Below are 26,142 nucleotides of genomic sequence, written 5' to 3'. Positions count from 1 at the left end.
TTTTATCATTTTAATTTGTTAATTATATAATTCAAAGACTAATTATATTTTACAATAACATAACATAATTACAAAAATTATTATTATATTATGTATACTTCGTCCTCATTGTTAAATTTTTTTAGATTCGCACTGTCAATTCCTATAGATTTAGATTTGTATAACTATATAACAAAAACAAACCAAAATATTAGTTAATCATAAAAACAATAATTTAACAATTTTATTCGAATCTTAAAATTTTGATTGAAAACTAATTTATCAATAATTACTGTATATTTCATAAGAAATTTTAGAAAAAAATATAATAATATTAATTTATTTATTAATAATTATTATGATTATCTATTTGAACACTCTTTTAATTTTTTTAATCTTTTACTAAATAAAAGTTTTAAAAATATTATGTGTAAATCAAATTTAATTATTATATATATTTATATATAAATATATTATTTAATTTATTTTTAATATATATATATTATATTTTAATATTTATTTTATATTAATAACTGATTTTAATATACACTTATCATCATCGTAATAGACTAGTTGATAACTCTTAATGGCCGATTTTTCTTAACATTAGTTTGAATATAGTAATTTGTAGCATATATCTGTATTGAGTGAGGCTATTATTTTGACGAACAAAAGCCTCAAGGAATATCAATTAATATAAATAAATATATTTGGACTAATTAAAATATTAAGATACTCTATACGTTAATGACATATGTATTTGTTCTGGATGGATTAATATAAGATCAAACTAAAAAACGTTTAAAAATTAACAATCAAAATATAACAGAGCTTTAAATAAATAAATAATAAATAATGCTATATGATAAAACACGAATAAATTTTTTATATCTGTTGTTGAGGATTATAAATATTATGTTTCTTTTGTTTTGATTTTTTTTTTAATGAGTTCACCATGCTAATCATTTATATTTAGTGGATTCACTTCATTCATTCCATATTCATTGTCATACACTTATATCTATGTAATCCACTTCATCTAATAATTATTGTTTGAGAAAGTATGAAAAATTAATAAAATATTTATACAATGTATACAATGTATATAATTATTGTCTCTCTAGTGGAATTCTTATTGTTTATTACAGCTACACCTTTTTATTCTTTTTTTGCCTTAAAATTTTTAGTGTTTTTATACTTTATTTTAATATTTTGTACCAAATACTTTATTTCATGAGTTTTATTTTTTAAGTTCCATTATTTCTAAGAAATACTTTCCTTTCCATTTAATCATTTTATTATCCTCTTTTGTCAATAAAGATCACAATATCCTCTGTTTTGACATGTAATTCCTATAAAAATTGAAGCACTAATTCCATACTTATAATAATAGCTTTATCATTAGATTTTTCAATAACATTTTCTTCTATAGAACACTTTATCATACAATAAAAATCCTCAAGGTAACCAACAATAAAATTATTACAGATAGAAATATATATTTTACATACCCACCAAGACCACACTCCACTAACTTCATCCATTCTTACTAACCTGAATTCATTATATTTTTTCTCTTATATTACACTTCATTGATTTACAAGTGCATTAACATGCTGCTAACTGTTATTAATATCAGACACTTTATTTTTTTATATTTCTACTATGCTAGATAATTCAAATAATAGTAAAGAATAATTTGTCACTTATTTTTATATAATCCCTTTACATCTTATTATATTCAATTCTCAAACTAAATTTTAATATTATTGGCTCCATCCATTGTACACATCCTCCTATTAAGGCCATCCACTATAATTTACTAAAAAAGAAAGTAGAAAAAATATGAAGAGACAATAAAGATACTGTATAATACATACAATGAGGTTAATTTAAAATTTAAAATATTTGATAGGCAATTAATTAATTTTAAATTATAGATAACTAATTAATTTTGAATAGTTTTCAATTTGAAATTTAAATCAAATATTAGGATTAGTCGATTTTGGAAATAAATAAACTACCTTCCTCTCTCACTTCTCTCTCAATACGGTTTGTCAGCATTCTATGTCTTTTTCATAGAGTCTTGCCGGTACACTAACGCCATGGTCACCAATCGCCATCGAAAATCACGTCGACATTGTTCCGACTGGCGCCGTTGCCGCACACGCCACCGCCAAGGGAGGATGCACATATTGTGTGGGTCGAACTAACGGCACCACAGCAACCTAGACGTCCAGCGCCTCCATCGCAGCCGGTGTGTGCCTTCTTCCCGACACCGTCCTCACCTCCTCCGATGCGCCTTTGCTTTCTACCATTCCTTCAAATCTCTTCTCACCGATGATACCACCATGCTCTTCTTCTTTGGATCCAAGCATGGTTAGATTCTTTTATGATTTGAGCCATATGCTTCACAATAGTGTCGCTTTTGTCATAATTAGTCCTTCAAAATTATGTTTCACCACAATAATAGTTTCTTCTGTTTATTCATCTTCTTTTTCTATTTTACTGGTCAATTTAGGATGGTCATTTTAGTAAGTATGCGAATGGTTATTTTATTTTTATGTAGATGATTATTTTGATTGGATTGAGTTTAGTTATATATAATTAAAATATGTTATATTTTCAATTCATTAGGTATGCGGATGATTATTTTTATCCTTGAGTGGATGGTTATTTTTATTAAGGGTGAGTGGCATGTGGACGGTGAAATGAGATGATTATTGATGAAGGTGGGGTGGCCGCCGGTTGTAAAAGAAGAGAGTATTGGAGAACTTCATATGGTTATTTTTTTAAATAACTAATGGGATTTTTTTAAAAATTTAAAATTTGAAATTGGAGAATTTAAAATTTGAAATTCGATGTGAAATAACTAAATAAGAGTTTTTAAATTTATTATTTTGTAGGTAATTTTTACTTTTAACTCATATTGAGTTAAATAAGCAGCCCATTGTACACATTATACAAATACCACATTGGCTCCATAGCGAAACTCAAAAAGAAATAATACAAGAAAAGATGATTTACCGTTTTTTTTACTCACAAAGTACACAAGTTGCATCTTCTTGAGATAATATTGGCCTTTCTAAAGTGTTGATATTGGCCTTTCTAAAACATTGATATTGCATGTATAACAAACAGTTAATTGACATCAGACAACAATTATTGGAGGAGACATATAAATACATATTTGTGTTTAGCCCAGGAAAAAGTATAGAAAGTCAATGGAATATTTGTACAATGTGTACAATAAAAGTTTAGGGAGTATTAGAGATATAACTATTAGTGTTACCTTTTCTCATCAGCGTAAGTTTTTGGGATGAATGGTATCATGACATGATACATAGTATCATGACATGGTATCATGACATATTTACCCATAAAAAAATTCCCAATCTACCCTTAGTGGTCATCCTCTTCAACTCTTCATCTAAGCCGTGAACCAGCACTGCTGCAGCACCATCCCCTTTTCACTCTCTCTCTTTCTTCTCCTCCATCTTCTTCAATCGTTCATTCTCTCTTTCTGTCCTTCCTCTTCGCACTTTTCTCCTTCCTCTTCTTTTCCTATTGATGTTTCTCTCTTCTTTGTCGTTCTTCTCTCTCTTTTGTGCATTAATGGTGGTTCCTCCTTTTGCCATCGCGAGCTCCATCTTCTCCTCCCCTCCTCTTCTTTTTCTTCTTCTTCGAGAACCTCTTCAGGAAGTAGCAATTTTGAATCCTCTATTTTCTGCAACCCCAACTTCTTCAGCGTTGAGTTTCTTCCTTTTTCAAATGTCGTATCTTCGCATTCTCCTTCTCTTGGCATGACTGCTTTCTTCTTCTCCTAGCGATGCATCTTTGTCATCTCCTCCCAGTGTTGCCAAAATCAAATTAGTGTTATGTGTTATTTGCAACGAAAATTGTGATCTGAAATTTGAGAAATTGTCAATTTTTGGTTAAGGTTATAAGAAATTAGGATTTTATTTTGAATCTATGTATATTCTATTCTTCAATTTGATCTGAGTTTATTTTTTGTGATTTTGAAGAGGATATTGGCTGAGTTATGTTGATGTTCAAGAGATGAGAGAGAAAAAGTGAGTGAGTAAGTGATATAGAGAGAGAGAGAGTAGGAAGGGAGATGATGGTAGTGGTGGTTTAGGTGCTGTAAATAGTGAGTGAGGGTGGGTGTGTGAGAGAAGAGAAGGGGATAGTTTAGGGATTTTATGTAATTATTTAGGGTTTGGGTAATTTTGTTTGCGAAAGTCAATCTTTTATCGGTACAAATGATAATTTTAATCTTTTATGAGTAAATATATCAGTGTTTTCAATTTTTATGGGTAAAAATAATAGTTTGCTCAATTTATAATGACTTCTTTAATTTTGACCAGCAATCTAACTGTATTTTTAGTTAATATTTTTAAATATTAATAATTAATTACTAAAAAAAATAAATTATATTTATTTTATAACATTACCTATAGCATAATCATGATATATAAAATTTAATTTAAACAATAGAGTATGTTTATAAATATCTTTTTTCATATAATCTTACAATTGAACGAGTTGACAAGTTGTCATCTATTATCAATATCAATATCGCAAAGATAAAAATACTCTTAACAATATTATTTCATCTCTGATCTAGACCATATCAATCTAGTGAAATTTTATTTTATTATATGATATCATTTTGTCATATCTATAGTCTTCTATCTTTAAATGTAACTTCAATACATCAACGCATCTAAAGTGGTATATAGAAGATATGCTGAAAATAACATCTATTTCACTATCAAATTTTCTAGAGTGTGCCATCTTTTATGGTTGACTAATGATTTTTTGTTTCTTAAAGTTAATCCAGAGATCATATCGTTCATTCAAAATTTTAAATACCAGTTAGTGAAAGTCGAGACTAATGGCTAATGAGATTGCCTCTTAAACAAATTACACCAAGTTCAAATTTCAACTAAGACCAGAACGAGGTTTAAAAAAACCCCCAAATGTGAACAATAAAAAAAAAAAAAGATGATACAATATCTTTAACTCTATAACCAATTCAAAATTGTGAGACATGTGCGTAGTTCCAAATTACTAATCATCGTGCAATCAAGGCAACACCAATAGTTCTAAAGTTTAGCCAAGGACCCTTAAAACCACCACCAAAATTTTTAAGGCCACACGTCAAGAAGAGGCTAATTTAGGATTAAGCATCTTTTTCGGGCAATGAACAACTTCAAAGATTGCCAACCTTCATCTCAAATTCTCAATCATCATAGCATCTTCGATGTCTTTTTGTTGCTTTTTCATGTCCCCACCGAAAGTGCAAAGACTACACGCTTCATTATTGTGACACATACATATAATTTTGATCCATTATTATTGCATACCAACTTCAATTAATATTCAATTGGAGGCTCACTAGTCACTACCCTTTTGCCAAAACAAAGTGCTTTCCGCAGATTCTAGTCTACTCGGGCCTTACCTTACCCAAGTATTGAGCTTTCATTTAATTTGCATAACCCATATGCCTATGGCAAAAAACTTTAGCATATAACACAAAATTAAATTTCGACACCTATAAGCTTTTCGTGTGAATTCATGCCTCTAGTAAGAGATTAAGGTTGGGAATCTTTCCAAATTATTGTGATGGCGGAAGGGGGTGAATGTTCCAAATGTTGGTCACTTGGTTAAGCATTTCATCATTATCACAATAGACAAATGAACTTGTATTGAGATAGAAGCAAGAACTTGTGAATCACATCAACATCACTATCGTAGCTTCATTCATCATTCATTCACATCTCCTCTTTTCCTCTTTGTACTTGTTCCCTTTTTCTCACTCTTTGCAAATTTGAATAAACTGACCATTGAAACCAAGAGTTCTACTCGTGTGATTTACACCGTTCAGTACCTATATCTTAATTCTAGGGTCCATCCTTCGCACATGTTTCATGTTGTAAATATTTTTCGTGATTTAAATGTTGTAGAATTGATTTAGAACAATGCTAAAAATTATTATTTTAAACGGGTTAAAAGGACCGTTATTAGATTATTTAATTTCAGCTTTGACCTAAGTCGAATCAATTCGATCTCGTTGCAGTAGTTTTCACTTCTTAATCCAAAATCAGACGCGATCCGTTGACCTTGCTGCTGATTGTTCGCCATTATAAAAGGTTGAGTTCTAGGTCTTCGGCAACGACATCAATATTTCGAGACGTACTTAGAACGGGTTGAAAATTATTGTGTTTTGTGAAAAAGATTGGAAATGGAAGTGAGGGTGCCTGAGATGTCTTCATGTCAGTTCCAAGATGACTATTAGAGATACTTGCAAAGAATTCTAATACTAACACAAATTATGATATCCATACTCCGAATAAGTTTGGTAGATTAATTCACGTAACTTTTTTACTAATTTTCTTTAAACTAGACATGTCTCATTGAGTTCATTGAAGGAGGCCAGTCCATTTTAGGCCATAACTTTAAAGGTGAAAGATACATTTTATCTTTAACGTTTTTAAAATTTTTCAAAAGAGTAAAGTATTGTTTTTGTCCCAACGTTTTGGGATAAGCCCTAAAGTTGTCCATAACGTTTTAAAATTTGACTTAATATTGTCTTGTCGTTGAAGATCTGTTAACAAAATTGACGGCGGAGCGAAATTGAGACGATTTTGAAACGCTAAAGACTTAATAAGACGATTTCTAGCGGCAGGACAACTCAATTTTGAAACTTTAGCAACTTAAATAGGACGATTTAAATGTTAGAGACAAATTTAAAACATACCCTAAACATTGAAAACAAAAACAATACTTTACTCTTTTTTTAAACTATTGTTAATTTGCTATTATTTCATTTGATTCAATTTTATCACTAATATTTAAAAAAAATTCAATTTTATTCTTGCCATTAATTTTTTAACTCTGAAGTTATGAGCGAAATTATTTTTTGCCATTTTTACCCTTATCCCCTAACCTCAATCCAAACTCCAACCTAACTTTCACCTATGGATATAGTAAAAGAAAACCAAAACTCCATAAATTTTTTTCATTTGTCAACAATGCCTATTTGCAAACGAGTTCATACTTATAACTATGCACAGCTGTTATCCTTAAATCGTAATTGAAATGATTTGTCAATTGTCAAGATTTTAGGTTCCATCACAACAATTTTCGGTTGTTTTTTATGCTAGAGTTAACTACTTTTTTTCACTATATACATCATCACGGTAATAACGAAATTTGATAAATACATCATAATTATTATTATTGAAACTTTGAAAGGATAAGGAAGGAAAAGTTTCAAGTTCTGGAAGAGTAAGCAAGGCTGCGTTTATTTGCATATACAAGACACTGACAGGGATATTGAGATATAAAATCGTATTTGATAGAGGAAATATGGACAGATATAATGTGTCTAAAGACACTAAATTAGTGTATTTTATGTCCATTCTGACAGAAAAAAACACAGAAACACTAACAAAGAACACAACTTATTTTTTATTTTTTCTTTTATTATTCTTGTTAATTTTTTATAATTATATTTTTTATTGTTATATTTTTCATCTCAAATTTTTTGAATAAAAAAAATGAAAATAAATTAAATTTTTATAATTTGTTCTAATTTATTATCAAATAGATAAAATTTTATGTCTTTTTGTCTATCAATCTTGTCTTATCCTATTTTCAGTGTCTTATTCTATCCTTCTCTTGGAAACAAACGCAGCCGAAGGGATTATAGAAGAGATAAAATTAGCGTTCATACTTCTATGCTGGTAGAATCTTTCATGAAGATTTGGAGCAGGTTTTTGTTGCTTAATTAACCATGCAAAGGTTTAGCCTTTGCACAAGTACTAACAATACATTAACGTACTCATCGCTCTTGTTTTCTTCCATAAGGAACCACATTAGTCAAGGTTCTCATAAATGTGCTCTTCTTCTGTATAAACAAACTCGCCGCGAAGGTCTCTATGATCCCAGCGTTGTCCCTTTGTTGTTCAAGGCTTGTGTTTCTCTTTCAATTCTTCACCACGTTAAGGCCTTGCATGCCGAGTCCATTAAAGCTGGTTCACATTGTGATGTGTTCATCGGAACAGCATTAGTAGGAACTTATTCAAAATGTGGTATCCTTGGGGACTCCCGCAAGGTGTTTGATACAATGCCTGACAGAAATGTTGTAACTTGGAATGCAATGATTGGTGGGTACTTGAGAGCTGGGGACAAAGAATCTGCCTCCTCAATGTTTGAGGCGATGCCGGAGAAGACTCCCGTGTCTTGGAGCCAGATGATTGATGGGTTTGCCAGGAACGGGGATACTGCTGCTGCTAGGAGGTTGTTCAATAAGGTTCCGGACGAGGCAAAGAACGTAGTGACGTGGACTGTGATGGTTGATGGGTATGCTAGGAATGGGGATATGGAAGCTGCCAGGGAGATCTTTGAACAGATGCCAATTAGGAACTGCTTTGTGTGGTCATCTATGATTTGTGGTTATTGCAAGAAGGGCATTGTCGAGGAGGCTGGGGTGATTTTCGAGCGCGTTCCAGAACGCAACGTGGAGATTTGGAATTCAATGATTGCTGGGCATGTCCAGAATGGATTTGGTGAAAAAGCACTGCAGCTTTTTGAGGAAATGAAGGGTGAAGGGTTTGAACCGGATGAATTCACTGTTGTTAGTGTTTTATCTGCATGTTCTCAGCTGGGACTCTTGGATGCCGGTAAGGAAATCCATAACATGATAAAGCAGAAAGGGATGAGGTTGAGTCCCTTTGTTGTGAGTGGATTGGTTGACATGTATGCAAAATGTGGGGACCTGGCCAATGCAAGGTTGGTATTTGAAGCATCAGAGTCCATTGAGAAGAACATCATCTGCTGGAACGCAATGATTTCAGGCTTTGCCATCAATGGAAAATTCCATGAAGTCCTTGAGTGTTTTGGCAGATTGGAGGAATCAAATATAAAGCCTGATTCAATCACCTGTCTCATTGTGCTCTCTGCTTGTGCTCATGGTGGTTTGGTTAATGAGGCTTTGGAAGTAGCAGCTAAAATGGAAAGATATGGAATTGAAATAGGAATTAGACATTATGGATGCATGGTTGACCTATTGGGAAGAGCAGGGAGGTTAAAGAAGGCTTATGACTTGATAAAGAGAATGCCAATGAAACCGAATGAAGCTGTTTTTGGGGCACTGCTTGGTGCATGCCGGATTCATTCAGACGTGCAAATGGCAGAACAAGTAATGAAATTAATCAGTGCAAGCACTGTTTCAAGTTCTGATTCTCTCAATGTGCTTCTGTTCAATACCTATGCAGCTTCTGAAAAATGGGAGAAATGTGAACAGATGAGGATCAGAGTAGATGAAAGAATTCAAAAAACACCTGGGTGCAGTTCATTCATCTTCAGTGCTTCGTCCATGTTCACTTGGACAAAGTAATATATTAAAAACAGAAGGATTTGATCTCTATCATAATTGTTTTATAACTTTGAGCTCCTTGACGAGATCACCATGGTTGCTACTTGCTACCCCAATTTTGGGATATTATTCCAATAGATCACTTTAATCACTGAAGATATTTGAGTTATGGTTAGTGATCATTGATCAAGGTGGTGTTGAGGGCAAAAGACACACTGCTTTGAAGCCAAGGTGTAAACCAACAAGCTGGTTCAATGGAATCCAAGACTTTCTACAAAAGTGAAGAACTTAAATGCCTTTATAATGTCCTCCATTTATAAGTCACAATCACTAAAGTGTGTACCTAGAAGTTAGAATGGGGACTGCCAAGCAATGTCAAAATAAAGATAGACCATTGACCACCTCAGAATTGGTATGTTGAAGGTATACAGACTTTTCATACATGATTGCTCAAATTCGTTTCCCAATCAAAATAGTGGGAAAGAAAATATCTGCTGTTACTAAAATACATATACAGAAAGTGCACATTTATGATCTCTCATTCTCAAAAGCTCTCAATTGATAATTATACAACTCGAAAAGACTCGGCTATCTTCTTCAAATCGTTGTAGTGTCTCTTCCACTGAAGACCTGCAATGAGGACAACATTCTGTTATTTTCTGTTAACATTTTCAAGCATTTTTTCTTGTTTTTTTTATGCCTGTCCAGACTTGATGATGCAAGACTGCTTAGAAGAGAATAAATATACATACCACTGCCTGTTACACCAAACAAGTACAAGCGATTTCCTGCTGCAGTAGCAGTAATAAAAATATGAGGAGGCTCTAGCTCAAACTGGTAGTATGTTCTTCCATCGTGTTCTGCTACGTCTGAACTTAGAACCTTCCCCTCGACATTGTCCCCAATCATTTCCGGACCAAATGCATTGATGACTTTCTCTGGAGGTCCGATTTTTTCTATTGTAGCATCATCACCAAGATCTGTACACAGTCAACATTTTATTATTTCCCATGAAGTTTCACTGCTGTTTTCATTTCAATCTTATTTTCAATCTCTTTAAAAATACAAAAAGAATCAAAGAAAACTCACTATCAGCAAATCTAAGAACAGGAGCAACAACGACAAACAGACGCCCTTGCTTAGAGTTTGCAAATCTCAAATCTATCTCAGTGCCACCAAGATCTGCTATTGATACTGGTACCTGTTAAGCATATGTAGTGACGATCACAAATATATATAGTGTAAGTAATGCTAGGAATGGCAATGGCCATCGTGGACTTGTGCAATTACTTGTAGATTTTTGTATGGGTCGCATTAAATAATTCAAGGATAATTAGTATGTCCTACAGAATATGTTTCTGTCCTGTGATTATATTAAAAGTTCTTTCTTGCACTTTGAGGAATTTCTACCTCAAAACTTAATCAATAGTTCATATAACAGAAATCTTGCTGGATTGTTTTGCAGCTTTAAACAAAAGAATTAATTGATCATTACCTCTTCCCATTCCTCAGGTACTCGGAAAGCGTATGGTATAATCGGACTCCATCCAACACCATGTCCACCGGACTTATCATCCGGCCTGCGGTATGTCCTCCAACCTGTCTGATCAAACGCTTGTCCACATTATGTCATTGTCACTTGAAATCAATATCAGAACAGACATTTCGAACTCTAAATGGAAAATATTTAGAAACAAAAGTTGAGTAAGAAACATTGCAAGCTTCTAATTTCATAAATGGAGAAAAAGCTGAGGGTTTTTTCAATGAACACTGGGTAGCTTGATATAACTTTTGACACCTTTAAGATTATCAAGTATTAACTAGAGTTAGACCACATAACAAATCTTTTAAACCAACTCATAGATAGTTTTTTCTATCTTCGCTAGGATCTGAAGTTGAAGAAGAACAACGCTACAAAGAACAGCTTCATTCACACCACTGATACTACCAAGGACAAAGCATCCCCCATGTTTTCTCATAACAATACAGATGATTAAAACTTGCATCTATTGAATATGTTCCTAGTTTTTATCACTTGTGCAACAACCCCCCTTGGCATCATCACAATTCCTTTATCATAAGCTTCCATGTGAAATTTGAATGCTATTTCTAGTGGTTTATTATTCAACAATGAGTGGGAAAAGAACACTAATTAACTACAGAATCAAAACAATGAATGGTTATGTCTCCAAACAAGGATAAACTATGTTATTCCAAAACAACAAAGAAAACGAACCATTTTCGTCTGGCTCTGACAGGCCAGGGATTCTCCCTGCCAGAAGACCTTGTTTCACAACCGCAAAACTCTCCCCTGGAAAACCCAACAAGCACACCCCAGAAGCCAAAACCGCTCTTCTGTTCACCAAAGACAAAGTGGAACATCTCTGGCTTTCTTCATTGGTCAAACAACTCCCCTTTGATACTGAATCAGCTGAAGCTCTTTGAACTCCATTTTGTAATGGAGAGGGTTGTATATTCACTTGATGGTGGTTCCTCCAGGAAAGAAAACAGGTTGTGGACAAGGCTGTTGCCATGTCCACACAAGATTTTTATGTGATTGAAATGAACAATGGAATCGGTATGCTGAGGAACCCGAGAGAAAATCTTAGCAAGCGTGGAGAAAGATTAAGGCAGAATGCTGAGGTCTTAATATATATGGCTATGCATGGTTAGTTTGGTCAAAGTGCTCTAGACTTGTGTGGATACGGTTCTATTATAATTGTGGCAGTGAACTAGTGAAAGTGTGAAACTCGAATAGCTTGTTCACTGCCCTTTGCTAAAAAGTGCTAGAAGGTTGCGATTTCTGGACTCGGTGCCTCACACGTGTTGAGATGAGGTGTTTGGGGAATATTGATTTTTCTCTTCTGTGTATTTAAGGGGTTTTTTTCCCCCTATAGTACCAAATCATTACTATGCCCTTAATAATTTAGATGAACTATTATTATTATATTTTTAGTATTTTAAAAATAAAAAAATAAAAGTGACGTGTCATTTCAAAAAATTAATGTACATAAATATTGCTTTGCGTTTAAATGGATAACTAAAGTTAGAAAATAATTTTAAAACGTATTTAAAATTAATGGCAAATAATATGTTTTGTGTTTAGATAACTTTTAAAAATGTGAAATTCTAATTCTCAATAAGATAAAGAAGTTCAATTTCCTCCTTTTTCTCTGACTCACTTCAAAATGCATTTAGACTAATTAACACTTAAAATTAATATATATTTCTTAATTAAATTTAACATATATAGTGCATGTTTGGGTGCCATTATTTTGAAAAAAGATTTTTTTTAATTTTTTAACGTGTTTGGTAAATTTTTAGTAATAAAAGTAAAAGCACTGAGAAACTGTAATTTACATCTTTTTTTAAAAGATCTTTTTTCCTTAAAAAAGATGTTTTTCATGTAATAAATAAACAAAAAAGTACTTTTATATTGTTATATCCAAACATAATTGATAGATAAAAAGACATTTTTACATGAGATATCCAAACATAAAATTACTTTTACTTCTCTATAAGATCTTTTAAAAAAAGATAACTCGAAAAAAGATCTTTTCTTAAAAGCTTACCTAAACAAGCCCATAGATTTTTACACGTAATTGCATAAAAGATACAATATAAGTTTATATGTTAATGCAATGTATATTAATTTTGACCATTTTTTGCAGAACAAGTTTTGTTCTAAACTATTTTATTTTGACGAATTTAAAAGTTAGCAAGTTAAATCATGATATTAGTGCAAATAATAGTTGTTAACAATAATGACCATCTATCACTTTTAAAAGATAGTCCTGTATATATTTTTATTGTGAAATAATTTTATATGTACATTTAATTATATAATATTATATTAATAAAAATAATTTATTTTATATTAATTATATAAATAATTATCTAAAATAAATAAACATAATTATATGCTATATAAATTATTATATGCATCGGTGCAATAAAATTAAATTTTAAAATTTTTATATTTAAATTCAAATAATATAACTTTTAAATTTATAGTTATGTTCAAATTAGTATTTTGTATAACAAATTATATATATTATTTCTTTCAAAAACGATAATTTATCTAATTATTACATTGATTATAATTAAAAAAATAAAAAATTTATCCTATACATGACACACAAGGGTTGTTACACTTGTTTAAGATACTAATTTTGTTTACGTGGCGATAATACAGTAAAACTAGATTAAAACAGGGTATATAAAAGCGAAATTTTAAAATAATATTTAACTGCATTTGACGGCCTGGCAGTGTATATAAGTATCCCTCTGTTACCCCAAAATCTTTTATCTTTCATAAGGCTTTGTATCTCGCACAGCACCCACCATCACTTGCATCGCGCGAGAGAAACAAAGAAAGAAAAGGCAGAGAGAGCGTTCGCTAGGGTTTGTTCTTGCGCCATGAGTCACAGAGGAATGGACGACGATGATGAGGAGGAGTACGAGGAGGACGAGCAGGTAGCCGACTTCGATGAGGAGGCAGAGGAGGAAGAGGACGATAGGGGGCGCGGCAGCGGCGGCAGGAAGCGTCGGAGATCTGATTTCATCGATGATGATGCTGAGGAGGTGGATGAGGATGAGGAGGAGGAGGACGATGACGATGATTATGGGGGTGGTGGCGGCCGCAGGCGCCAGAATAGGAAAGCCTCTGCTTCTCATTTCTTCGATGACATAGCGGAGGTGGATTCAGATGGGGAAGAAGAAGAAGAGGAAGGGGAGGACGGTACGTTTATTTTTCTTCTGTTCATTTGCTTTTCTCTTTATTGTAATTCGATTATATTGGCAAATTCTATTAGATATGAAAGGGGGAAGAAATTAGGGTTGCAACTGGGGATTTAGGGTTTCATTTTTGTTCATCGTTTTGTTCTTCTTTGGAACTGGTTAAAATGGCGAGCATAGAGATTATTAGGAGGTTGCGATCGAGTTGAAGAGGAAGTCAATTAGGATTGGGGTTTGTGTGGTTAAAAATCAATTTCTTGCCGGCGGAGCTGCTGTTGGGTAGTCCTTAAGCTGCTGACTATGTATATGCTATGCACATGAGTGTTATTCTGATGAATTGGATGAACAGGTTCTGTGTACTTGAGTATGTCGTTGGTCAGATAGGATTGGTTTTGCACGGAGATTTGTCAATTGTACGATGCTGTTTAGGTTTGATCAAACTTAGATGGATCTCTATTACCAGTATGTTCTGACTGTTCCTGATTTCCCTTCATTTTATTTCCCATTGCTACGGAGGATTGATATGTATGTTTACAGTTATGGTGACTTGTAGTTAAGTTTTTATTGATTTGGAGTTTGGAAAACTTCCCTTTGTTGGAATGAGCTTTCTCAAACTGAGACATGAATTATGTTGTAGCCTGCCAGTGATGAATTATGCAGACATTGCTGAAAATCAATTTCGTTAGACCTGGTTTTATATTTGATATTTGATCTTTCTGTAGCCCTTTACTTTATATCTGACTTGTTTTGTGTCAGAAACATGAACTATAATATATGGAGGGGCCAGGGTTCTCCAAAACCACTAATAGTTTCAAAGACATGGACATAACTGTACTTGTATATTTTACTTATAACCATGACGAGCTCAAGAGTAGGCAATAGGCTCTATATATTTGTCTCTTCTATTTGTCTGAATCCCAGTGTTCTATTTTACATTTCCCCCTCAATATGACTGATGTTACATAGTGAATGAGATCGTAGAGTTTTCACAAATACATTCATTTAGGGTCTGTTTGCTTCAGGTAAATCGGTGCTAAGAAATAACTTCTCATGTATTTGGATAAATTATTTAAATAATTAAGCTGCAAAAAAAAAAAAAAATCCAGTTTCATATTTTTAATAAATTTGAAAAGAGTGACTTGTGAGAAAATCTGTTTAGCTTTTCAATCATATAAAAAAGATATAAGTTCATAATCACTCATTTCCTATCCTAAAGCTGTAACAAATGCACTTTCATAGTGTATGAAGTGCTATAAATCTTATCTATGCCTTTTCTGAATGGATGAATTCTGGTAAGATTTGAATTTTTTGCGTGTATAAGCTACCTTGCATAGTTACGTCAAATATCTTAATTAGCTAACAATAATCTGACGTTGCAGATTTCTTTGTTGATAATGGAAATGATATTCCTGAGGACAATGTCAGTAGGAGCAGACTTCATAGGCCTTTGCATGAGCAAGATAATGAAGATTTTGAAGCTTTAGAAAGACACATCCAGGAAAGATATGCAAGGCGTGTGGAATCTTTTGATGAAGAGGCTACAGATGTAGAACAGCAAGCTCTTTTGCCATCTGTTAGAGATCCAAAGCTGTGGATGGTGAAATGTCAGGTATAACCCAACTGATTTTGTGATAATCTTTTGCAAAGATATAGAAGCATGTTATATATTCTTCTGTTGATGTTCATTAGATTGGTCATGAGAGAGAGACAGCTGTTTGCCTTATGCAAAAGTATATAGATAAGGGGGCTGAATTGCAAATCAGGTCAGCTATTGCCCTTGATCATCTTAAAAACTATATTTATGTGGAAGCAGATAAAGAGGCCCACGTGAGAGAGGTAATGTCATGTGAAACATGTTTTAGTTACTGATCATGTGTATCGTTATCAACAATATTCTGTACCTTCTTCATAGTTTTCATATTTTTTAGGCTATTAAGGGTTTAAGGAACATATATGGGGCGTCAAAAATAACACTAGTTCCAATAAGAGAAATGACGGATGTGCTGTCAGTTGAAAGCAAAGCAATTGATCTTGCCAGAGATACTTGGGTCAGAATGAAGATTGGCACATATAAAGGGGACCTTGCCAAGGTATGCATCATATTCTAGGCAAATTATTCATACTACCGTTTTGGCTGCTATATTCACTATCAAACTATATCTTCTGTAGGTAGTTGATGTTGATAATGTGAGGCAGAGGGTTACGGTGAAACTGATTCCAAGGATAGACTTGCAGGCGCTTGCAAATAAACTGGTATGAAATGCTTAAATGTCTTATTAAATTCTTAGTTTCCATATTGGAGTCGTACCAACTTGAGTCTCTTGTTGTGAAAATGATGTATCATGCAGGAAGGTAGAGAAGTTGTGAAAAAGAAGGCGTTTGTCCCTCCTCCTCGTTTTTTAAATGTTGATGAAGCTAGGTAACTCGTGATTATCTCCTCTATAAGTGAATGTCTTCTGTTTCCTGGGAATTTTCTCCTTCCTAGTCTTATAGATGTTCAATCTGGAGAGTAAATAAGTCAGAGGGTAGTCCAATAACTAGTTAGAAATGACAAAGTGATTAGCAAAATCTATTCACAAAACCATTGGAAAAAAAATTAGCTTTAATAGATCATCCATAGGCATGCTTTGTTGATAGGACATGACATCATTGACTGATCCATGTGTCCAATCCCTTCTCATTGTACTAGGTTTGATAGTGGTGGTTGTTCCTGTTCTTCTTCCTGGTCTGATAGACTGTGTTTTATACAGGGAACTGCATATTCGTGTCGAGCATAGACGTGATGCCTATGGGGAAAGATTTGATGCAATTGGAGGAATGATGTTTAAGGATGGATTCTTGTACAAAACTGTATCAATAAAATCCATCAATGCTCAAAACATCAAACCTACTTTGAATGAACTTGAAAAATTTCGAAAACCTGGTGAGAGTGGTGACAGCGATGTAGCAAGTCTGTCAACTTTGTTCGCTAACAGAAAGAAAGGCCATTTTATGAAAGGTGATGCTGTAATTGTTGTGAAGGGTGATTTGAAGAAGTTGAAGGGGTGGGTGGAGAAAGTAGATGAAGATAATGTTCATATAAGACCAGAATTGAAGGGTCTTCCTGTAAGTATAAATTTTTAATTGGCTAGTTTCTTTCCGAAATGTGCTTTTTTTCCTCCAAGGTTTTGTAATGAATTATTTCCATGATGATTTAGTTTAAGTTACCTTTTATTCCACCAGAAAACCCTTGCTGTAAATGAAAGGGAACTTTGTAAATATTTTGAACCTGGAAACCACGTTAAGGTTGTTACTGGTGCTCAAGAGGGTGCTACCGGCATGGTTGTGAAGGTGGAACAGCATGTATTGATTCTATTATCTGACACAACAAAAGAACATGTGAGCTCAATGGTCCCTACATAAAGTTGATCTAGGGTTTGTGAATTTTTGCTTTTATATGTAGCGCAAAAGTGACATGGAAATGTCCTCTCTTCAGATCCGTGTGTTTGCAGATGATGTTGTGGAGAGTTCTGAAGTGACCACTGGAATTACAAAAATTGGGGACTATGAACTTCGTGATCTTGTATTGTTAGAGTAAGTCGTTTGTTGATCTTGAGATTATCTTAAATTCTTGCCTGTATATCATGGTTCACACTTCTCTCACTTTTAACTATGCATGTGCAGTAATATGGACTTTGGTGTAATAATTCGTGTAGAAAGCGAGGCATTTCAGGTTACTTTCTTACTTTGAGCCAATACTTTAGTACCTTTTCCATTCATTTAAAATGAATTTTTTATTATTATATTAACATCATCATGTGTTACATTTTTATAGGTTCTTAAGGGGACTGCAGACAGGCCTGAAGTTGCACTTGTTAAATTAAGAGAGATTAAATGCAAGGTAGAGAAGAAAATAAATGCGCAGGATAAGCATAAGAATACAATCTCAGTAAAGGATGTTGTGCGAGTTGTCGAAGGTCCTTGCCATGTAAGATTCTATAACTTATGCCTTATTTCTTTCTTTAGAGTTCTTGTTCAGATGATCAGCTTTCTTGATTCTTTTGAAGGGAAAATCTGGTCCTGTGGAGCACATATTTAGGGGGTTCTTGTTCATCTATGATCGCCATCATCTTGAACATGCAGGCTTTATATGTGCTAGGGCTGGCTCGTGTGTGGTCGTTGGAGGTTCACGTTCGAGTGGTGACAGAAACGTAGCCAGTTCTTCATCCTTTATTTAGTTTAATTTTTTAATTTTTAAATTATGCATTTTGGTTTTTTAGTTTGATTCATGCAAATATGTCTTGGTTAAGTTGTTCCATGTCTTCTCAGGGTGATGCCTACTCAAGATTCCCTGGCCTTAGAACTCCACCTCGTATTCCCCAGTCCCCAAGAAGGTTTTCACGAGGAGGGCCTCCAATTGATTGTATGTTAATATCTTTTATTTTTTAATTTTCAGATGTACTGGAATATTGAGTTGAAGTACCATTTTGATGCTTCTTTTGATGAGAGAGATTTGATGTTGATTTCTTTTAATGTGATTTAGCTGGAGGAAGGCACAGGGGTGGAAGAGGACACGATGGTTTGGCTGGTGCAACAGTCAAAGTACGCCAGGGTGCTTATAAAGGTTATCGTGGACGTGTAATAGAAGTTAAAGGCACAACAGTTCGGGTTGAATTGGAGTCCCAAATGAAGGTTGTGACGGGTAGGTTGCCTAGTCTTTTTTGAAAACACCTGCAATGCTTGTATTTTTATGCGGCGTGTTTCTCTAACTTATCTGACTTGTGTTTGCTGCAGTTGATCGCAACCATATATCGGATAATGTAGCTGTAACCCCACAGCGGTAAGTTGCATGCATGTATTCTTAACAATTTGTTAACTGCATTCAACAGAGGATACTTACCCATTTGACCATGTCTTTAACCAGTGAAACTCGATATTCGATTGGATGTGAAACCCCAATGCATCCTTCTCGAACTCCCCTACATCCATATATGACCCCTATGAGAGATCCTGGAGGTTTGTTTAATCTATTTTATGACACTAGAGGTGTTCGTATTTGATTAACTGATTAACATAACTGCTAATAATGTTCACTGGACTGCTATTTGTAGCAACTCCTATACATGATGGAATGAGGACACCAAGGCGTGACCGGGCATGGAATCCTTATACCCCAATGAGTCCGACTAGGTTTGCATTATTGTCATCCTTCCGATGTTACATAGTGTATATTGCTTTTTTTTTTTTTGTAATTTGTCCATTCCTATTTTATTCTGAATATATATATTATCGTTAACCTTTGTGCAAGTCTCATGATATCTCTTATGCTAAAGAGTGGTTGGAAAGCTTTGCTCTTCTGACATGTTTGGGCATCCAGTTATAGGTTAGAGAAATGGGGGAATTATTTGCAAAATCAAAGGGGGGAAATGATGGCCCATTTCTCTCTCCTATTGTTGTGTCTTCCATTTCCAGCTGATACCTGCCTCCTGTTATGTTTTTTCTCCCTATCAACAACCCTGTTGAATGACCTACATTTCCCCAACTTCTCGTCAATCTTTACTTGAGGCTTGTTACATGCCATCTTCCAACAAGCTCAGCACTCCTCCCTCTTATTTACAGACAATGGGCTTCTTTTATCTAACAGAATAGGAGAAATATAGGAGAGTATATTTGTTTAAATTCTTCAATTTTGTAATATATTTCAATGTCCAAAACATAAAACTATAGTTTAAGAGGGTTATAAGAAGCATTTCTAGTTTATAGTGACTGTTAAGTACTATTATATTATGCATTCTGATGGTGAAAACTAATCAGGGACTGGGAAGATGGAAATCCAGGCTCATGGGGAACCAGCCCACAGTCCCAGGTCAAAACAGTTCCTTAACTTTTAATATGCCTTGGAACTTGTTTGGCATGAACAAAAAATCTTATTTTCTCTTTTTGCTTTGACGTTTTCAGGCAGGAAGCTCACCTTCACGGCTATATGAAGCCCCCACTCCTGGTGCTGGTTGGGGTAGCACTCCTGGCGGAAACTATAATGAGGCTGGAACACCGCATGACTCATACGGTAGTACTTTTTTACTTTTCTCCATGATATCAAATATTTAGTATTTTAATACTAATATCCCATCTTGGGGGTGGGATTGTTTTGCAGTAAATGTTGCGAGCCCATATTTACCATCAACACCTGGTGGGCAGCCTATGACGCCAAATTCCGCGGTGTATCTTCCCAGCACCCCTGGAGGACCACCCATGACTCCAGGAACTGGTGGTCTGGACATGATGTCCCCAGTTTTAGGTAGCTATCTGTTTTGTAATTAACATATTGCACAGATTTACTCTCTGTGTCGGTGTTATTACACGCATCTATGGTATACCAAATTCTCATCAAGTCATCATACTTTAGGCGGCAAGTAATGATTATTAACAAACATGCTCTCTGTTAGATTCATTCATGTGATTGATATTTTTTGTCACTTATTTGGTCGACTTATTGGTAAGATTTCAATTGGTAGTGTGTATCTTTGTCAGGTTGTCAATTTGATGGTTTGATTTTGTTGTAGGTGGGGACAATGAGGGGCCATGGTTTATGCCAGACATATTAGTTAATGTACATAGGCCAGGTGAAGAATCTGTTGGAGTTATAAGAGAGGTTCTTCCGGTATGTGATCCTAGAAGCTTTGGTTTTATACACGTTTTTGTTTGTTGCTTTCGAATTTGTATACATGGTTTTTGAAGCCGACCTTTGTATTTGACCGATTATTGTTTTGAATTTTAGTTATATGTGCGGTATTTAACCTTCCTAGTTAATGGAACTGTATTCATTTGGCCTGATTATACTGTTAATGGACATTGTAATTATGCGTTTGTTCAGGATGGGTCTTGCAAGGTAGCGCTTGGCTCAAGTGGAAATGGTGAAACGATAACTGCCCTTCCCAATGAAATGGAGGCCGTGGTGCCAAGGAAATCAGACAAAATAAAGATAATGGGTGGAGCATTGAGGGGGTCTACAGGCAAGTTGATTGGTGTAGATGGTACTGATGGTATTGTAAAGGTAGATGACACATTGGAAGTCAAGATTTTAGACCTAGTTATTTTGGCTAAATTAGCTCAACCATGATTAGGCTTGTCTTAGGAAAAAAATTTACTTAAATGCACAAGCTTTTCGTCCTTCATACGTCTCTTAAGCTCTCCTCCGTTTTTGTCCTTCCGAAGTTGGTTAATTTAAGTTTTGCTGCATATTATTAGTAATACACTCTCTTTAACTAATGAACCAATTATATTTTAACGGTCCGGCCATTTTTTTCACCCAAAATTTGAACCAATCCGACTCGATTAGACGGCGCTAACAGAGGGTGGTATATGGCACACACATCGCACAAATTTATCCGTCATCCTTGCATCTTAAATATCACCCAATCAATCCCTGGCTTGGGTTAAGCTTTTGTCCCAATGCAATTTCTTTTGTTTTCAAAGAACACGGATAGTGAACACATGAAACATTGCGCTTTCTACATGTGTAGACATGGCGTGGTTGCTAGCAGCTTGTGATACGTGTGTGAGTTGGGGGACAATATGATATGTTGTATTATTGGTCTCCTTTTATGTTTGAGTCTGCTACTAACACGATGTGATATAAAAATGTTGTTAGCTTCCGGGATTAAAATGAGAAAAAGCTGGTGAAGGAACTAGTTTGGTGTATAATATTTAGTTTTCGGGATTAAAATGAGTCAGGAAGGATTAATTTAGTATATCCAAAATGATGATATGATCGATTATAGGTGAGTGAATAACATTGTGACACGTGACACAAATTGACACATGGTCAAATAACAGTGACATGTGGCATAATTATTTACATCAGTATGCTACGTGTCACTAGTCAACTCATTATCATACTATTACACGTGGCCAAATCATAGAGTGACATGTGTCACTAGCAGTTTATATTATCATGCCATTAATGAAAAATGGGTCAAAGACTAATGTGGTGCACTTTTGTCGATCTCTGTGTAATTGAAATTTTAAGAACGATTTTAATGCATAACACCAATTTCATGGACTATTTTAGAGTTTAACTCATTAATATACAGAAAACGAAATGCATGAATTATATAATTATATAAATTTTAGAAAGTATTAATAATCTATTATAGAGTATAAATATTTCAAAATTTATACATAAATTGCTATATAACGTAGAAATGTATGTGAAAATTGATTACTATTATATATTTCTATAATATGTAGATATTTATGTAAAAATTGATACTATTATAAACTGTTAGAGGATGTAATATTTTTTGTTTTTTTTTTTGGCTCCACTATCTTATAGTACCTCGTTGATTTAATATCTATGTATCATTTTACGATGTTTTTATTAAAATAAATAGACTAAAAAAATTTTAATCATTTAAATTGAATAAGTTAAATTTTCGGTATGATAAGAATTCAATTTGAGTTTGAAAACCATCATCATTATTATATTATTATACTAAATGAGAGAGAAGTGCATAATAATATTTTATAATTATTTTTATAATTTAAGAATTTTATATTTTAAAATTAAAACAAATATGTATATAAATTTTTTAATACATTAAAATTTTATTGCACAATAATTATTGTTACAAAATATTTTTTTGGTATGTATTTATATGTTTTTTTATTAAAAAGTAAAAGTCTAAACTTGTCTTTTTCTTTTAAATTTTAGATTGATTTTTTTAAATTATATTTTTAAGTTCACTAATGTTTAGTCCGTTAATAAACTTTTCATGTTTCTTTATTCCAATGTTCACTACCATAGCAAATTGAGTTTCACTAGTTTTTCCTACTCATTCCAAAAATATAAAAATCCCAAACAAAATTAGGCCCAACTTTATCTCACACTAATTAGCTACCGTTAATATCTTGTAAAAAAAAAGTTATCGTTAATGTAATTAGTAATTAGTTAATTACAGAAGCTAACAACATTTTTATATCATATCATATTAGGAGCAGACTCAAACATGAGAAAAGATCAATATTGCAATATGTCATATCTATCTTCCAACTCATACACGTGTCACAAATGGTTACCAACCACGCCATGTCTACACATGTAGAAAGCACAACATCTCCTACACCAGAGATTTTGCCTTACTAATTTATTAGTCGTGATGACCAAACAAGAAGGGATTCCCAAAAAGAGAACAAAACAAAAAAAGGATAAGAGATGCAAAATGTTAAAAGTAGAAACCAAAACAATAGCGGGGAACGAAGAATTTGCTACTATCATAGTATATTTACCAAAAAATATTGACTTTTTTTTGTTAACTTTTGATTTTTTATAAAAAATATTTGTTCTATAATACTTTTCATTTAATACGTAGCGTTTGTTTTCATATGTTAAAAAACTGAAAAATTTTAGTATATATATTTCCAACAAAATAAGGATATACTTGGTAGAGAGATAGAGATTGAAAGATAAAGATAGAGAGACTGAAATTTAGAGATCGAGATTGAAATAAATTTTAGTATTCTATTTGGTGTAAAGTGAGAGATAGAAATTAAAATAAGAATGAAGTTTTAATTAATTTGTATAAAGAGTAAAATTGGAATTAATTAATTAAAATGAGAGTATTTTAGGTATAAAATATTATTAAAGTTTTAGTTTTCAGGGATGCGTTGGTCACGCGGCCGCGTCGCGGAGCAACTCCTCAAATCACGCGTACTCGTCGGTCACGCATACGCGTCGCCATGGATACTTCCAGATCACGCGTACGCGTGAGGCACGCGTGCGCGTCGCTCCTCGCAGCCATCTCCTTTGATTCTTGTGCTGCAGAAACTCCATCAAATCCTGCCGAATGCTACCTGAAATAAATAAAATTGCACAAAACTCAAAATAGCATCCATAGTGGCTAAAATATAATTAATTCTTAATTAAACTCAACAATTTAAGTGCAAATTTACTAGGAAAAGATAGACAAGATGTTCACGCATCACAGTCTCCAAAAATTTCAGTTTCCTGTGTCTCTACTTTTTAGAAGTACTGAAATATTGAAATTTTGGAGACAGAGACAAAAATTTTAGTACTAGTCTTTGAGCCAACAAACATAATACTGAATTTCAGTCTCCTAATTTCTGTTCCAGTACCTCAAAACAAACACTACCTAAGAAACTAAAATTTTTGGAGATAAAAATTAAAATTTTAATATTTTTTAAAAATATTCTCATTTAATTTTTTAAATTTTAAATTTATTTTTCAATCTCTATTTATTTTAAATTAAATATAATATTAAGACATAACTTAATCAAATATATTTTATACTAAATATAATATAAAAATTTAATTTACTCTTTATTTTTCGGTCATTATCTCCTGATCTCTCTCTCAACTTTTGTCTCACTTGCAGACGGAGTCTAATATACTTCCTAATTCTTGCCGACTTCAGTGATCATGAATGCAAATTGCTTTATAGGAACAGAGGTTTTAAAATAGAATATGCTAATCAGTTATCAAGTTGATCAATTACAGCTGCTCCCTGGTTGATGGTTCGTTTTGGATTATTGTCTGTCATACTAAAGTCTAAAACAATTGGTCGGTTCATAATAAAATAATAAACAAATATATACATGAAGCACATAAATGAACAAATATATATATTTTTTCCTGGTAGTCTAGTTTGATGAAAATATATTAATTATCTACCATCATCTATTAATTAGTATTAAGTTATATATTTTATTTGTTTTAGCTACCAAATAATATATATTTTAGGTTAATAAATTTTATTATAAAATATTAATTATTCACTATTTCTTTTATTGTCAAAATTTTTTTTAATATGATTGGTTGATGGATGAATTCCAAAAACAGATTATTAGGAGTGATTTATTGCAATAGCCAATATGGGAAAAAAATAAAAATTTTCAAAGAGAATTTTTTAAATTAACAATTCGAAGAGCGAATTTTAAATTTTCTTTTTGGTTTTTAAAAAACTGATTTTGCTAATGTGAATGGTATTTTTTTATTTTTCAAAATATAATGTCAGAATAAATTTTTTTAATTTTTAACTCTTTTCATTTTTTAACAACAATTGGCAAAAATAAAATGGTATAATAAATTTCTCATCTTGATAAATTCTTAAGTCAATCTATTTGTTGAGTTTGAGAAAAACAACAATAATAATTTGACAATGATTGACATTATAGTCTTAGGTTGAAAGTCTAAAAAATGTTTGTAATATGTGTGTTACTTCTCTCTTAGGTTAAAAGCTCAAAAACTGTTTGTAATATGTGTGTTATTCCTCTCTTCTTAATTATTTTTACTCACGTGACCACATGAATAACCTTAAATCAAGGTTAACAAGTTTTAAAAATAAGCAAAAAAAGAAATTCAGTTTAGGATTCCATCAAAATGTAAAAGATAATCAATAAATCCAAGCAACAAAAAAAAAAGGTGGAAGAAAAATAAAATGTTAGTGTCAAAAATAAAAATCAAATCAAAGGTTAAATCAGAAGAAAAATTAGAATAGCATTTTTATTTTTGTACTACTATTTTAGTTTGTTGAAACTACTTTCCTCCTATATGTATTATTTGGATAAGATGAAGAAAATGAAAGTTGTGTATTTCTGTTGTAAATTAAAAGTCAAAAATAAAACTTGAGTTAAAAAATGAATCAATGGTTCAGATTGTTGAAGCTAAAAAAAAAGAAAGGAAGAAAAGCAGTTAAGTGAGGATTCAAGCCAACTCTAATTACTGTTATTGTCTCATCTTTTCTCTGTGTTTTTGCTATGAATTTTGAGAAAGAAGAACGAAGTCAAAGGTGTTCAACCAACTCAAATTTTGGAAGTTTCACTCTTATTTAAAAGGGTAAATAGCTAGAAATTGAAGTAAGGAGAATGGGCACACTGTTTAGGTCTTCATAGCTTTTGAACTTAACATTTTTTTCCTTCATGGTTTTTCATTAAATTTTCTATTCTTCAGTTCTTATCTTTCTTTGTTTCTTATCAATGAAAAACGACATTAAGTGAGGTATCAATAAAAGTTACTAGGAGAAAAAGTAAATATAATATTCATA

General features: G+C 32.9%; 3 protein-coding genes across 3 annotated transcripts; 2 read left to right on the top strand and 1 right to left on the bottom strand.

The window, feature by feature from the left end:
- The first annotated feature begins 7,780 nt into the window (after window positions 1–7,780).
- On the top strand, window positions 7,781–10,267 carry LOC130945371 (pentatricopeptide repeat-containing protein At3g21470-like). The gene is made up of 2 exons (XM_057874098.1): window positions 7,781–9,787; window positions 10,073–10,267. Exon 1 carries the CDS (start codon window positions 7,781–7,783, stop codon window positions 9,383–9,385), a length of 1,605 nt encoding a protein of 534 aa, XP_057730081.1. The 3' UTR covers window positions 9,386–9,787; window positions 10,073–10,267.
- On the bottom strand, window positions 9,774–12,077 carry LOC130944019 (psbP domain-containing protein 4, chloroplastic). Its single transcript, XM_057872136.1, has 5 exons — window positions 11,601–12,077; window positions 10,860–10,963; window positions 10,454–10,565; window positions 10,117–10,344; window positions 9,774–9,994 (listed from the first exon to the last, which is right to left on the bottom strand). The coding sequence occupies exons 1-5, from the start codon at window positions 11,896–11,898 to the stop codon at window positions 9,930–9,932; spliced, it is 807 nt and encodes a 268-aa protein (XP_057728119.1). The 5' UTR covers window positions 11,899–12,077; the 3' UTR covers window positions 9,774–9,929.
- A 1,612-nt stretch (window positions 12,078–13,689) lies between these two features.
- Window positions 13,690–21,255, top strand: LOC130944362 (putative transcription elongation factor SPT5 homolog 1). Its single transcript, XM_057872653.1, has 22 exons — window positions 13,690–14,105; window positions 15,481–15,710; window positions 15,791–15,937; window positions 16,030–16,191; window positions 16,271–16,354; window positions 16,450–16,520; window positions 16,852–17,206; window positions 17,324–17,479; window positions 17,577–17,674; window positions 17,765–17,813; window positions 17,916–18,068; window positions 18,148–18,291; window positions 18,410–18,503; window positions 18,624–18,782; window positions 18,875–18,920; window positions 19,005–19,096; window positions 19,192–19,270; window positions 19,895–19,946; window positions 20,039–20,147; window positions 20,235–20,378; window positions 20,644–20,741; window positions 20,955–21,255. The coding sequence occupies exons 1-22, from the start codon at window positions 13,784–13,786 to the stop codon at window positions 21,198–21,200; spliced, it is 3,090 nt and encodes a 1,029-aa protein (XP_057728636.1). The 5' UTR covers window positions 13,690–13,783; the 3' UTR covers window positions 21,201–21,255.
- The last annotated feature ends 4,887 nt before the right edge of the window (window positions 21,256–26,142 follow it).

The sequence above is a fragment of the Arachis stenosperma genome, chromosome 8 (assembly GCF_014773155.1).
Source record: "Arachis stenosperma cultivar V10309 chromosome 8, arast.V10309.gnm1.PFL2, whole genome shotgun sequence".
NCBI lineage: Eukaryota > Viridiplantae > Streptophyta > Magnoliopsida > Fabales > Fabaceae > Arachis > Arachis stenosperma.
This window is presented reverse-complemented; position numbering and strand designations above follow the sequence as displayed.